This window comes from Anser cygnoides, chromosome 2, assembly GCF_040182565.1.
Source record: "Anser cygnoides isolate HZ-2024a breed goose chromosome 2, Taihu_goose_T2T_genome, whole genome shotgun sequence".
NCBI lineage: Eukaryota > Metazoa > Chordata > Aves > Anseriformes > Anatidae > Anser > Anser cygnoides.
Window position 1 is genome coordinate 71449383 of NC_089874.1, and position 13235 is coordinate 71462617.

The window sequence follows — 13235 nt, forward strand, 5'->3', positions numbered from 1 at the left end:
TGGCCTAGCTCTGGGAGGCAAACTAGGTTCTGTTGAAGTGGCTCGTGCCAAACAGGACACTATAGCAGTGGGCTGCTTTCCACTACATCTTGGGCAACAAACTCTGTTGTCTTCAGTCCATGTTCACAGCATGTCAAAGTCAATATTTCCTTGCAGTACTGGTAAAATGGGATGGTGCTGCCACAGGAATGGGGTCTGGATTGGGTGGTTTATGCTGCTGGGCTGTAGTTATGATGGAGATTCCCAAGCCACCTCTGCTCTTGCTGGCTGCAGCAGCTCGGGCACTGCTGTAGATGAAGTAGAGAAGGAAAATGTGTCTTGATCTCCCAGGCACCTGCCTGCTTTGCTTATACCTAGATCTGGTCTTGCTTCAAGAAGGCAAACAGTCTGGGAAGACAGAATGGGACTTCTGATTGTTGATTGCTTACTAACATAGCCTGATCTTTAATGTTTAATTTTAACTAGAAATGCAAGGTACAGTCAGATGGAAACTGCTTAAATAAGAGAATGAGCTAAGAAAGATTGCTGATCCTCCCATAACCATGGGAAATGAATCCTTAATATGAATGAACAATGATTCATAAATATCACTTCCTCACCTTACTATGCAGGAGTGTTCCCAAAATACTTTTTCTCAAAGTATATTTTAACTTTGAAAACAAAACCAACAACAACAAAAAACAACAAAGCATTCACATTCTCTGTGTATTATGGCTTTTGAAACCAAGTGTCTTTTGGCAGTAATTCCATAAATGTGCTAATGCCTCTTTAAAACCAAACCATCAAAATGTGCTTGAAATTGCAGATGCATGCTGGGTGTTTTCTGATTTTCTTTGAATTGGTCTGACCATCCCCATAAGCCATGTAATGAGAAAGAAACCAGCAAAGTGCTGAGAAATAGTACAGAATGTTCTTTCTGGTTGGGAACTCATATTTTTACATATATCAAAAAAAACCTGGGGCTGTCAGCTGAATCAAGGTTAGGCAATCAGTATACAGAAATCAGACTTTTCTTTGGTGCTTGCAGTCCTTGAAGAGTATCAGCTGTTTTTGGTAACTGCTGACTTGAGAAGGTATTACACTATTTTTGGTTACACTTGCACCTTTTCTTCTTGAATACTAAAACATTTTATTGGTGTTTTTCTATGCTTAGTGTTCTTTTGATTGATACGTTGTTCTGATATGTTAAGGAAATTTTCTGTTTACAGTTAAATAACACTGAATATGTGGATATGATTCGTTTCTGTGGTGCTTTCACTTTTACTCTAATTTTACGTTGGTGCAAATCCATAAAAGAAACTAGACTAGCATAAAAGCAGAAAAGTTTCCATAAATCAAACAGATATGCAAAGCAGAAAATATAGTAGTTTTTAATGAAATATGAAATTGCTTTACGTATTATCTAAATTAATATGGAGTATATATCTTAATAGAATTTATATAATGATACAAATCACACTGTAAGAGGCATAATACTTACTTAGAGCAAATGCTTTAAAAAAATTCTGCCTATATTTTAAAGCTGTATTGTTGATTTTACTAGTCAGTTTCTGAAAGTTTGCCCTTTTGAAAAGAAACATCTCTGTTACAGCTGCCTATTTTTATTTTTTTTTCTTCCATTTATCATAAGCTGAATCAGCTTACATTCACTCAGGCCAAATAATTTTCAGTGGTCAGCTTTCTTATAATGCCTTCACTATGTAATAAAAAACAGTACAATAGTAGGAAACAGCAACACCTCTCATTAGTTCTGTGAGTGGAGGAGGAACCTGTCACCTATTAAGCTATCAGAATTGAAACTAAATCATTAGGGAGTAAACAGTCATCTTCCTTTTCAGTATCTGCTCTCTGATGTAATGAGGATGGTGTGCTGACATACTGCTCACATTGTTTACACGATTTACAGAAGGAGTAACTGCCCAAGCAGAGCAAAAACTAAACACTGGTATAAGACTTTGTTAAAATTCAGACTTCGTTTTGCTCATGTTGCCAACCCAACATCCTGCCGTGGTGCTTTTTGCTATTGTAGTCTTCTACAGACTGAGCCGCTATTTAATAGATTAATTAAAGACTAGGCAAAGTAATTTATTTGTGTTTCTTTCCCACGCTTTACCATTCATAGCTCATGATTTACTTCTTGTGGCAATGTATGAGTGGTCTGTAAGGTGTTTTCACATAAGGAAATGAGAATACCTTTCCCTAGGTCATGGGCGGAGGGCTTTTGTGAATTGCTCAAGTGGCGCCAGTTGTGCTATCCCAGTTCATGTCACTCCTGGGGCTCCCTTCTCCTGCCCCACGTGTGACTGCTCATCAGTACTCCCAGGGAATTTCATCTGGCCTATAGCCTGACTCCTGTAAGTTCTTGAATGACTCCCAAAGGAGAGGAGTATCATGGATGAATTGCCCCAGCAGTAGCAAACTTAGCTCAGCTCCTGTGCTTTCAGCTGCAGTTCTGGGTTGTTCAAAGGTACTCCAAGCTGGTGCTGTGGAGAGTATCTGTAGGAATGCAATGTATATGCATTGCGGATCTCCTGTCACTTGTTCTCAGCCTAGGAGGACAGAAGTGTGCAGCAAAAATACTTTCTGCTTCATGGAATTGGACTTCCTTTTTTAAGTTGGGTCTGAGGTTCAACCAAATGCCCTGGGAGGGAAGATAGTATATAGTACTTCTTTGTCTGTGCCAAAAGTAACATTGTCCTCCTACCAGAAAGCATGGTCACCAAATTCAAAGTAATGGGAGGAAACTAGGACAGTGACTGTTCCTGAAGGTTATTAAGATGCTGTGTTCAGGGAACATACATTTTATAAGTGGATCTTACTATGAGTAATACTTCCTAATTAACCACGGGGATGCATGAGCTTTGCAGACTGAGCATAGGAAATGTCCCAGGTCTAGTTTTAATCAAATTTATGTTGTTGTGAATTGCTTGCTTTTTCAGAAACGTTACAGGGGTAGCCAGTCTTAAGAGTTTCTCAGGGGGCATGAAGATACTTCAAGTCATGTCCATGTAACATCTCTGGAGCTGTACCTGTGTTTCTTAGGAAAAGATTTTACATAATTAGAGCATGCTTCTGAGTGGACAAGGGAATGGTGGATGATTTCATTACTGCTTTAGATCTCCTCTTAGGCTTTTTAAGCTCGTTGGGGACTGTCCTTCCAGTCCATGTAGACCCTGGTGGGTCATGAATCTGGAAACTGAACTTGCATGCAGTTGAGAATGGATTTGTAATAATGAAAACCTTCAGCTCTTGAAAAAAGTTTTGCGAAATACTCCCTAATGGAAAATACTTCTTTCTTGTGTGGATCAGGCTAGGCTGTTGCTGTGTAGACATACACAAGCACACCAGTGAAGAACGTGGGAGCTGTCACAGTATGCTCTGGGTGTTGAATGTTGCAGGAATAGTAGTGTAGACAAGAACAGGGCAAGCTGTGTGCTAGTACAGTTGAAAGTATCAAGGAGGGAACAAGAATTGCTTTGTGGCTACCAAATTATTTTGGGTCAAATGAAGGCTATGTGTCAATGGACCTCACAGACAAGTCCAACACAAGACAAGAAAGAGCAGCATTAAGCAGAGATAATACATGACAGGGTGTGTCTAGTATGCATTTTGTTCATGGCAAATCTACATAAATAGCCCCATTACATCTGGGAGTTGGATAATGTTCTTCTGGCTTGTGCCTAATTCACCACCAAAAATATGCTAGTCATTGTGTGACCTAGAGAGTGTCTAATCTAAATACATTTACAATAATTGAAAACTTTTAAAAGTTGTGCTGGATTTTTTCAGTGTTAAAAATAAAATCAGCTGCTGTCTGATAGCATCCTGAATATGATAAATAAGTTTTTCAAGAAATATTAACAATAATGTACGTATATGTTTGCATGTTACATTGACACAAGAAAAAAAAAAAGATTCTAATATGACTAGTAAATTTGGTCATTTTGACCAAAAGTGGAGATTTCCAAGACTAATCTTTCATGTCCATCTAATCGATGGGCTATTGAAGTGTCTGGCAAGATCAGGTTTGTTTGTTCTTGAATTGCAGTAGAGTTGTCTTTTTGTTCCACGTGGTGGTTCTCACAGTACCTAGCACAAGCCAGGTCTCAGCCCACAGCTGTGACGTGGGAACACTACTGCAGAGTAAACAGAAAACACAATATTAGGTGCAGGATGTTCATGGCTTTGGGCTGTACAACAACTGTCATTGCTATAGGAAGCTTCACGCTCTGAGAAGAAGGTAAAGCAGACAGTGCAGAAGTCTTGACTGAGAGAAACATCCGTCAAAGGGCACATGCCACAACATTGTAGGTTGCCGTCTCCTTCCTCTCAAAAAATAATAATAAAAAAAATGCAACAAGCACTTTTTTTTCCCACTTACTAGCATTTGGGGGTGAATTAGAGGTCCATGTGATCTTGCCCTGGATTCACTGATTGAACCAGACATCAACATCTGTATGTTTATGCAGCTATGCCAATGTACCAATATTGTGAGGAGCTCGTGTAGTGGGCACCTGCTGAGCCAAAGATTTGAGATGAATAGCATCCATATTGATTTGCCTATAATGGAGTGGAAAAGAAAAATGTCCAAGTTTTGTTGCAGGTATTTTCATGGGGTATTAAACTGGTGGATTAGTTGCAAACAGCAGTACTGATAAAGTCTCCTGTCCATCTTGATGGTTGGGCCTTTCTATTAAAATGACACATAAATAACCTATTATGTCCCCCACCCATGGAAATTCAAATGCGCCTGTCAAATTGATAAAGCACTTGCCTGGAGGGAAGCATTGTTTACATTTTCACTCCATTCTTCAGAAAAAGTGAGATTCTAATTATTTTTCCCACTGTAAATTAATGCTGACTATGATGGTTAGCATATCTCTTTATTGTTATATCTATGCAAAAGTTAAATAATAGAACTGATCCATCATGTATTATGCAATGTGCATTTTTATGACAGGCTTCGCTCTGATCTTATTATGCCTTTCTTCATAAATACTTACTTTTTTTTTTTCCCAGCAGCTAGGGGAATCTTTGTTGACTGCTGGTTCAGAAGTTAAAATCTGTCCTGTGTGAAAAGGAAAATGCAATTTACATGTTTATCGGATGCTAAACTCTGCTATCTTCCAAGGAGGAAAAAATAAGGATATAAAAGTACACTCCATTAATAATAAGATTCATTATAATAGACAATTGGTCACAGTACACTAAACCATTTTTTTCCAAACCAAGCACATCAAATTCAATACTACGATGCAATTATTTCTGCATAAGTTGCATGGTTACTTCTGATTCAGGAAGGGCAAACCAGCTGAGGTGAAATCAAATGTGAATAGAGTCTTTCTTCCAAATGTGCAATCCCACCACACTTTTGCCCAAGACTTGAACCTGAACCATAAACTGTTTGTTAGGGTTCCAAGCAGTTGTTTTTTTTTATTATTATTGGTAATAATTTATTTTTTTTATGTGTACTTCATGGGCTCTGCTTAAATGAAGGCAGAACTCCTGAAAAATCAGAAAGGGGGCTGTTCTAGCAACACTTGTGACTGTGCTACAAGTGGGAAATATTATTGTCAGAAGTATTTTTGTTATCTGGTTTCTCAACTCAGGCAGGGAAAAAGACATTGCTTAGAGGTCCTTGGTATGCTCACAGAGCCCCAGGAGGCAGCCTGATCTTGCAAGTTTTCTGACAAGTTTTGCAGACCCAAGTGGTTTGCATACCCCGTTGAAGGCTTATGCAAACCGCCGTGAACCTTTGACCCTTTGTCTGCTTGCCACAGTGGGTTTCTGTATTTCCAGAGAAGCATCAGTGCCAGGCATGGTTAAAATATTTGTGAGATTCAAAAAATAAAACCCTACTGCAGAAAAAAGAAAGAGTAAGCTCACAATAAGAAAATGCCTTTGCAACTGAGGCACTTTTGGACTAGATTTGCTTAAGCTTGCAATTAGGATGCTGGCCCTATGGAGGCAGAAAAAAGAGCCTTGGGGAGAGGATGAGTTGGGGTTAGTGGGGAATGCCAGTATGGACCACAAAGGAAGACCAAGCTCCTTCCTTGTACCTGACCTTCTTCTCTTTTTCATTATTTTGTTTCCCTTCTTGTCTACAATGAAACCAGCATTTGTTTTATTGGCATAGTACATCAAATTCTTAGAGAAATATGCCAGGCCCTTCTAATGTAGTGTCCCTGCTGCCTGGAAGAAAGTTGCAAAATTGTTTTCCTCCAGTTTTCCTTCCAAGACTTGCCTCTGCAGTGATGCCTGCAAGAAAGCAGCTAATTACTGGTGATTATTTGGAAATACAGATGATTTAGGGACAGTTAAAGCAAATAGCTACATACATGTGCAAATACAGCTACTGATTTGATCTTGCTGCATGTTATCTCCTTGTTCTCGGGGGCAGTCCACTTCTACCTGTTTGTACAGCAGCTAGAGCAATGGGGCCACAGTGCAAGCAAGAGTTTCTAGATGTCTCTGTACTAAATCTGTTTGCTAATAATTAATAGCCATGTTGGAGTAGTCAGTACACTCATTAGAACTACTGAAAGGTCAGAAAGAAATGACAGTATTTCTAAGCAGAAGGCATGTATGTTTTACTGGAAGTGTTGAAATTTGCTTTCTTTTTTCACCTTTTTCTTAATCCTCTTTCATCTGCCCGAAAACATAGCTGGCTCTGAGAAGGCAAATTAAGAAAATTATTTTGATTCTTACAAAAAACTTACAGCAATTTTGTTATTGTCAGAAGAATATTAAAAAAAATAAACAACAAAAAAAATCTATTTAAAATCCAGACTTAGGTATTCAACAAAACACACCCTGCACAAGAGAGCACTTTACATTGTGTTCTACCCCACTGGCCCAAGGGCACACAATCCTGCCTTCACAGGAGGAAATTTCCTGCAGCTGAAGAAGATGCAGCTAGAAGCCAACAGTCTAAGTTGTGTTTAAATTGTAAGTTCTCAGCTAATTTGCTGCCCATGAAATGTCCCAGATTTAAAAATGTTCTTTAGCTGCCAGGAACAGTTCTGTCCATCTGAAATAATTCACAGGTGAGTAAAAGCATGCTTATACCCAGACATGCATCTTGCATGCACCTGGTCTTGGACATGGTGAAGGAAATCTGTGAACATAGTTTTATTTCTTCCAACTACCTTAGAAGTTAGACTACTTACTCTATATTTATTCTATTCCAAACAGTAAATGTTTAACATACAATGTTCATTGTAACTAGTTATTTGACAAATTTAGCTCTTTTGTTTTCTGTTTACAGATTCTTTTTGAACCACATTATTTTTCTACAGATCTGTCAGGGTGGGTTTTTTGTTGTTGTTGCTGTTGTTGTTGTTTTTTTTGTTTTTTGTTTTTCAAAAAATTTTGCAGAATGTCTTGTGTGGGCTTATTTTATCCCATAAGATGAACTGCGCTGTAAATCTATTTACTATTTGTTGTTTCTGGTGTATGTTTGGTCACCAAAGTCATATAGTATTATTTCTGCTTTTTGACTGCATTACATTTGTAAACAGATGAGTAATGAATAGCAAACGTTGATGAACAGATAATGAACAACAGACACTCTTATTTACACAGATATGCCCTTGTATGCATTAAATTCTGACTTCCATAGGGAAAATAGCTTTTCCTAAACACTGGTGTATATAAAATCCTGTCTGAAGTTACTGAAGATGCTTTCTAAAGTAACTGATTCCAGCATCCCTTATAAATTTGGGAAATGAGGCATGGAGAGAGATTTCTCTTACCCATCTGAAACAAACCTATTCTGGGCTTGGAATAGAGTAGGATTCTCTGGAATAGAAAGGGAATGTATTTTATCTTTTTTCCTTAGGGCAAATCAATGGACAAAGGCACTGCTGTACGCAAGGAAATACAAAAAAGCTGCAGCCTTTAATTTTCACTCACCCTTTGCTCAGACAAGGCTTTTGCTGAATTGAGCATCGGTTTTTGACTTAAGTCTTGGGATTACATTTTTCAAATTTATTGTTGTTTGGAAGAATCTGTTTCTGCATTTGTATATTATTTGTAGATGACTCAAGTGTGGAGACTTAAAACCATGTAAGATTTAGATCTGAAATGATGGGATGGTAAGCAGCAGGCTGTATTAGCAGTGGATGCACTGTGGCTAAAAGTATGTGACTGTGCTTTGTCTTATCTAAACACAGGAGATCAAAATTGTCCCCTAGAAAAGATCTGTATCACTGTTCGTTTGGACATATCCAGAAACATGATGCTATCACAATTCAGAGACAAACAAACAAAAAAATCCTTTGCTGTTTCCTGGTGTTATAATGCTAAGCAGCTTGCCATAAATCTATTCTGGGATTTCTCGTCAGTCGTTTACAAAGAGGTTATTCTCTGTATATGGTTATTTTCATCATTCGGTCTGTCCATGTCAGTTTATTAAATAAATCAGGGAAGACTGTAACAACAATGCTTCAGGCATTCATAATTTGACTGAAATAAACAATTCCCTGATACTATTGGTCCATTATTTCAGTCCATTATGTTCACAGATAGAAAGATTTAGAAACAAGTTATCTGTCTGGAGAGTTACTACAGATGGTTGTAGGTGGGGATATTGCACTGCTTCAAAAGCACTTGCTGTAGATCTGGCTCTTTAGACTCAGAGGTAAGAGAAAGGCTGCTAAGTGATGTGCTTGTGCCTGGCATAAACCCTTTGCCAACAGGAGACTAAAGACATTCAGTAACCCAAGATATCTCTACACTTCATTGTAGTTCCAGGCACAAGAGCATATAATATTGCCCCACCAAAATACGCTGTATATGTATAAGCGTGTGCATGCATGTATTTGTACATGTAAGGATTAAATAGGGGAGATGTACTGGTGTAACTGGTCATGACTTCTTCATGATGATATGCTTTCTTGGCAGTTGTAATAGTTCCTATTGTTTGTGCCTTTCTCCTCGTGCTTTCCATTTCTCCATTTTTGTGATTTATTTGAACCAAGTTATTCTTTGCTTCTTGTAAGCACCACATCCTTCCCATGATGGCTTGGAAAATTTCCCCACTGGTACAGCCAGTTAAGTGTAAAGTTCAGAGGTAGCCTGACCCGGATCTGGATACAGCCAAGATACCTTTGACATGGGCAGCAAGGGTATTTTAGGCATTTCAATGTAAACTTGCATGTACAAAATAGTTCTTCTTTTCACAGTGTTACAAGATTTTTAGAAAACGCAACAGGGTTTGCAGTACTTAGGGGGTGCTGAGCTTCCCTCGAAGGCTAATACTAGCCAGCATTTTTTTTTTTTTTTTTAAGTTGTAGAACTACACTGGGTTAACAAAGATTGCCTCCAGGACAGCAATTCCCATATTTACAACTGTTAGCACAGAAAATGTACTTACCATGTTGATGAAAGTTATTGGAAGTAAATACATCACCCTTGACTTTTGATGTCTTTTTTTTTTTTCCTATAATTTCATCACTTTTGCCCTTTTGCCTAAAGTTAACAGCTTGTAACTTTTGCTAATTATTTGTCGTGACCAGCTTGCAGTTCTGCCCATTCTCAGCTGGTTGGTTTGGTCTGTATTGCTCATTCTATGCCTTTGAATGCTGCTTTTAAGCATTCTTCACACATTTTACAATGGATGAGGCTGGAATTGATTCACATGATATTGTTAATATTAGTGCTGTAAGCAGTTAAGAATCAGTACCAATCACAGTAAAGCATTTAGACACTCATGGACATGTATATTTCTCAAATTTTTAAGAATTATTTGAATGTTAAAGTCTTTTTTTTTTTTATGATATTGAACTCCAGTCTTCCTCACATTTCTGCTGTAGCTGAGGTAATCTGAGAAATTTTTTTCCTTTTTTTTTTTTTTTTGGAAAAGCTGTTTTATAATAGAAAAGCTCATGATAACTGTAAAGCTTTAGCATGCCATTTTCTGCACCCTGACTGGAAATATTAGTACTAATTTGTTGGGTATCATGTGTGCAATATAGTTATAAATATATATTTATTAATATATCTGTATTTAAAATAACATCCTACTTCAGGAACATTATATCTATACACTTAATATGGCATGATATGCAACAAAATAAATTTGTGTTTATACTGAAAAAATATATTTTTTGCTTTTGCTCTAGGTTATATACTGTAACTTCCAAAAGGTGATATAATTTACCTTCTTTGTATGAGAAGCATGTTCTGTTCCTTTAAAAGTCTTTGTATTTTTACGTCACACTGTACATTAAAGGAGCAGTGATTGAAATCATTGTTGTCAAAGAAGAATGTATTAAAATTATTAATAAGACTTAAACCCACATGAGACTTACTAAATCATCTGATCTGACCTAAATTTATGACCCTTCCTCCCAGTTCTTTTCTTTGCATACTTGCACAAAGACGTGAGGATGGAAAGGTGAAAAAAAATACAATAAAGACCAGTGAAAACTGTACATTTGCTTTAAGTCTACATAACATTTTGAGATATAATATAAACAAATAAACTATAAGGGCAATCACATCAGACCTCATTTCAAGCTGAGCTATTATAAAGCGATTAACAGCCTCACACTCCTGCTTTAATTAAGTTATGTTGTGTAATAGTCAGCATTTGAACCTGTTCTGGCCTGCCTCTTTTATCATTGAATTACCATCCTTAATGTGTTTTTCTGCTGAAAGATGAATTTCATTTAAGGATTACTGTACACTGTTCTGGCATTTTGTGGTTTCTTGTCAGCCCTTGTGAATCTAGATCATAGCTAACTTCAGTTCCTCTGACATGTCCTATATGCACAGTCTCTTGACTAGCCTGTCAGTAATTTATTAACTCATATTGTATTCCTGTGGAAATGAATGGACATTTTTGATAAACTTAATGATAGAGATTTCAGATGACAGCAGAGTTTACTTTTGGAGCTTACTTCAGGTTATGTAGGCCACCACAGCTCTCTAGTGACCTATCACTTCACAGAAATGCATTTTGAATGTTTTCAAGGCAGTGGACAGCTCTCTACTGAATACTTTAGGACGGTGTTAGCAAGGAGGGAATTTAAATGGTCCTTCAGACCAGGGGTGTCTAAATCCAGTCCAAGTTCAACATCATGGTGGCTGCTCTTTCCTTTCCTGGGGTTGATTTCTGGTCATTGTATGTGCCTGCATATTACTGAACCTGCCATCAGAAAAAGTCGTGATACTGGATAACTTTAAGAAAGGGACAATGAGTCAAGTGTTCCACTTCCCTCCATTCTCACCATGCCTTGCCTGGACTGGGGTGATGAAACTTAGCATGGCATCATCAGTTTTGGTGGTGATTTTTCAGTCTCAGTTGTCTGACAATCAGGCTGTGCTTTCAGGGAGAAGAGAGTGTGCAAATCAGTATGGTTAAGTTCTCTTAGCTAATTACATAAATGTCCTTAGAGGGAGCTAACCAGACCTGAAATGTGTCAAGAGGCGGGGGGATTTGTCTGACTCCTTGTTACCCTACAGATTCATCTGCTATCGAGGTGGGTGGCAAGGCACAGGTTCCTGATGCTGTACCTGCTCCCATATGGATATAGTACCACAGGGTTGGCACCCAGAACTGGGAACTCATAAAGGAGATCCTCACCCCAGCAAAGGGCAAGGTTTGAGCAACTTGGAGTTGGCTTCTAACATGGTAATCACATGCTGTAAATTACACACAGCTCTGACACTTATTGAAAATACTTGTCGTTATTTATTTGAGTGAAGGTAGTCAAAGGTCCATGCTGATGAAAATCATGGCCCCTAATTGCAGCTGAAATGGACAAAACAGAGCTGCAGAGAAGGATGCAGTGTTCATAGTGAACACAGTTCACAGTGATATGTGAACACATTAAAAAAAACACACACAAAAAACAAAACAAAAACAAACAAAAATCAACCAAAATAACCACAACCTTACTCGTTCGTAGGGACAACCACAAAAGAAAGGCAAGGAGATTTAAAGAAAGTGGACTAAGATGGAGGTCTGAGAAGAAGCAGAGGAACATGTGGGATTGATTCAGAAGGGCTGAAAATACTCCGAAGAAAGGAAGCAAGCAGTCCGTTTGCACAGGGGAAAATGCATGTAGCATAAAAGGGCAATCATCACAGCCAAGAGATTACCCCTGTTGCTGTGTGGATCCTCTGCAGAACGAGTTCTTGAACTGTCCTTCCAAACTATTTCTCTCCTCTCAAGTCATGAATCAGGGACAAGGGCTTGATTACACAGGACAGAGCTCCTGGTTGTGAGAAACTGGGATGCTGAGGAGGAGGAGGGTGACTGTGGTGAGGTCTTTCTTCCCATTTCAAGGGCTGTGGTGTGGCTGTTCTTGAAGCATCTTATCCCTGCTGTGGCCAACACTCTCTGGGAGCCATCCCCAACAGAAGTGCCTGGATGCTTTCATGAGAGCATTGGTATTAAAAGTGTTGGCCAACGGCTTGATTCTTACGGAGCAATTGCATGTGTCAGGCATGTAAGACACATTTGTGTTTTAGGCAGAGAAAATGCAGGGCTTGTCCCATCAAGACCATTTCTTGTTGCTGCTGTGTGTTCCTAACTAGTTGTTTTGAATGAAAGCCTTTAAACCCCAGAGGTTTTGGTGTGGGAAATTCAGACTGCATATTTTACCTTAAATTTCAGAAGACCTTTCCATGTTTTAAGATGTATAAAATTGTTTGGGACTGATGCAAATGAAAGCTGGGACTAAAATGAAGTTTTCTAACATTCTGTCATCCCTGGAAAAGAGCTGGAGATACTTTCCAGTGCATATTCTTACTTCCTTAACTCACCTAAAAACAATAGTCTCCTAAGACAGTTGCTCAGAATAGCAGCCTGCATGTCAGGACTGTGGTGTTGGCACATGGTGCTAGTTACAGGATTCCTCATAATGTATAAGAACAGCTGAGGAAATGTGACCTGGAACACAAGCAAACTGAGCTAAACCTAAGTTATCCAAAGTGAGGAAAAAAAAATAAAATGTGTCTTGTGATTTTGGGATCCCTCTTTCAGCAAAAAGGAAAAGAAAACAAAAACAGAAAAACAAACAAAACTATGCAGAAGAAGGTTTTGACACAGCTACCTTAAACTAGAGTAAACTACAGATTTCTTATAGCTGGTTTCATAGGTGAGTTCTAATGATTTCAGCCAGTGTAATACATTTTGTTGAAGGAAAAGTCACGTGCTTTTTCCTTATTTCCTTCACATTAAGTAGAAGTGTTTAGGAAGAACATGCCAGTGTATTCTGAGGGTA

The 13235-nt window shown here is 38.3% G+C and overlaps 1 protein-coding gene across 11 annotated transcripts in view; it reads left to right on the forward strand.

The window, feature by feature from the left end:
• LOC106034898 (uncharacterized) overlaps positions 1-13235 on the forward strand; it is a 200365-nt gene that overhangs the window by 173294 nt on the left and 13836 nt on the right. The window contains exon 19 of one of the 11 annotated variants that reach the window (XM_066992452.1): positions 11916-12266. The exons of the other annotated variants lie outside the window; for them this stretch is intronic. Coding sequence (XP_066848553.1) covers positions 11916-12003 — 88 coding nt within the window. The 3' untranslated portion in view covers positions 12004-12266. Of the gene's footprint in view, positions 1-11915; positions 12267-13235 lie in introns of those variants that run through there. 11 annotated transcript variants of the gene reach the window in all.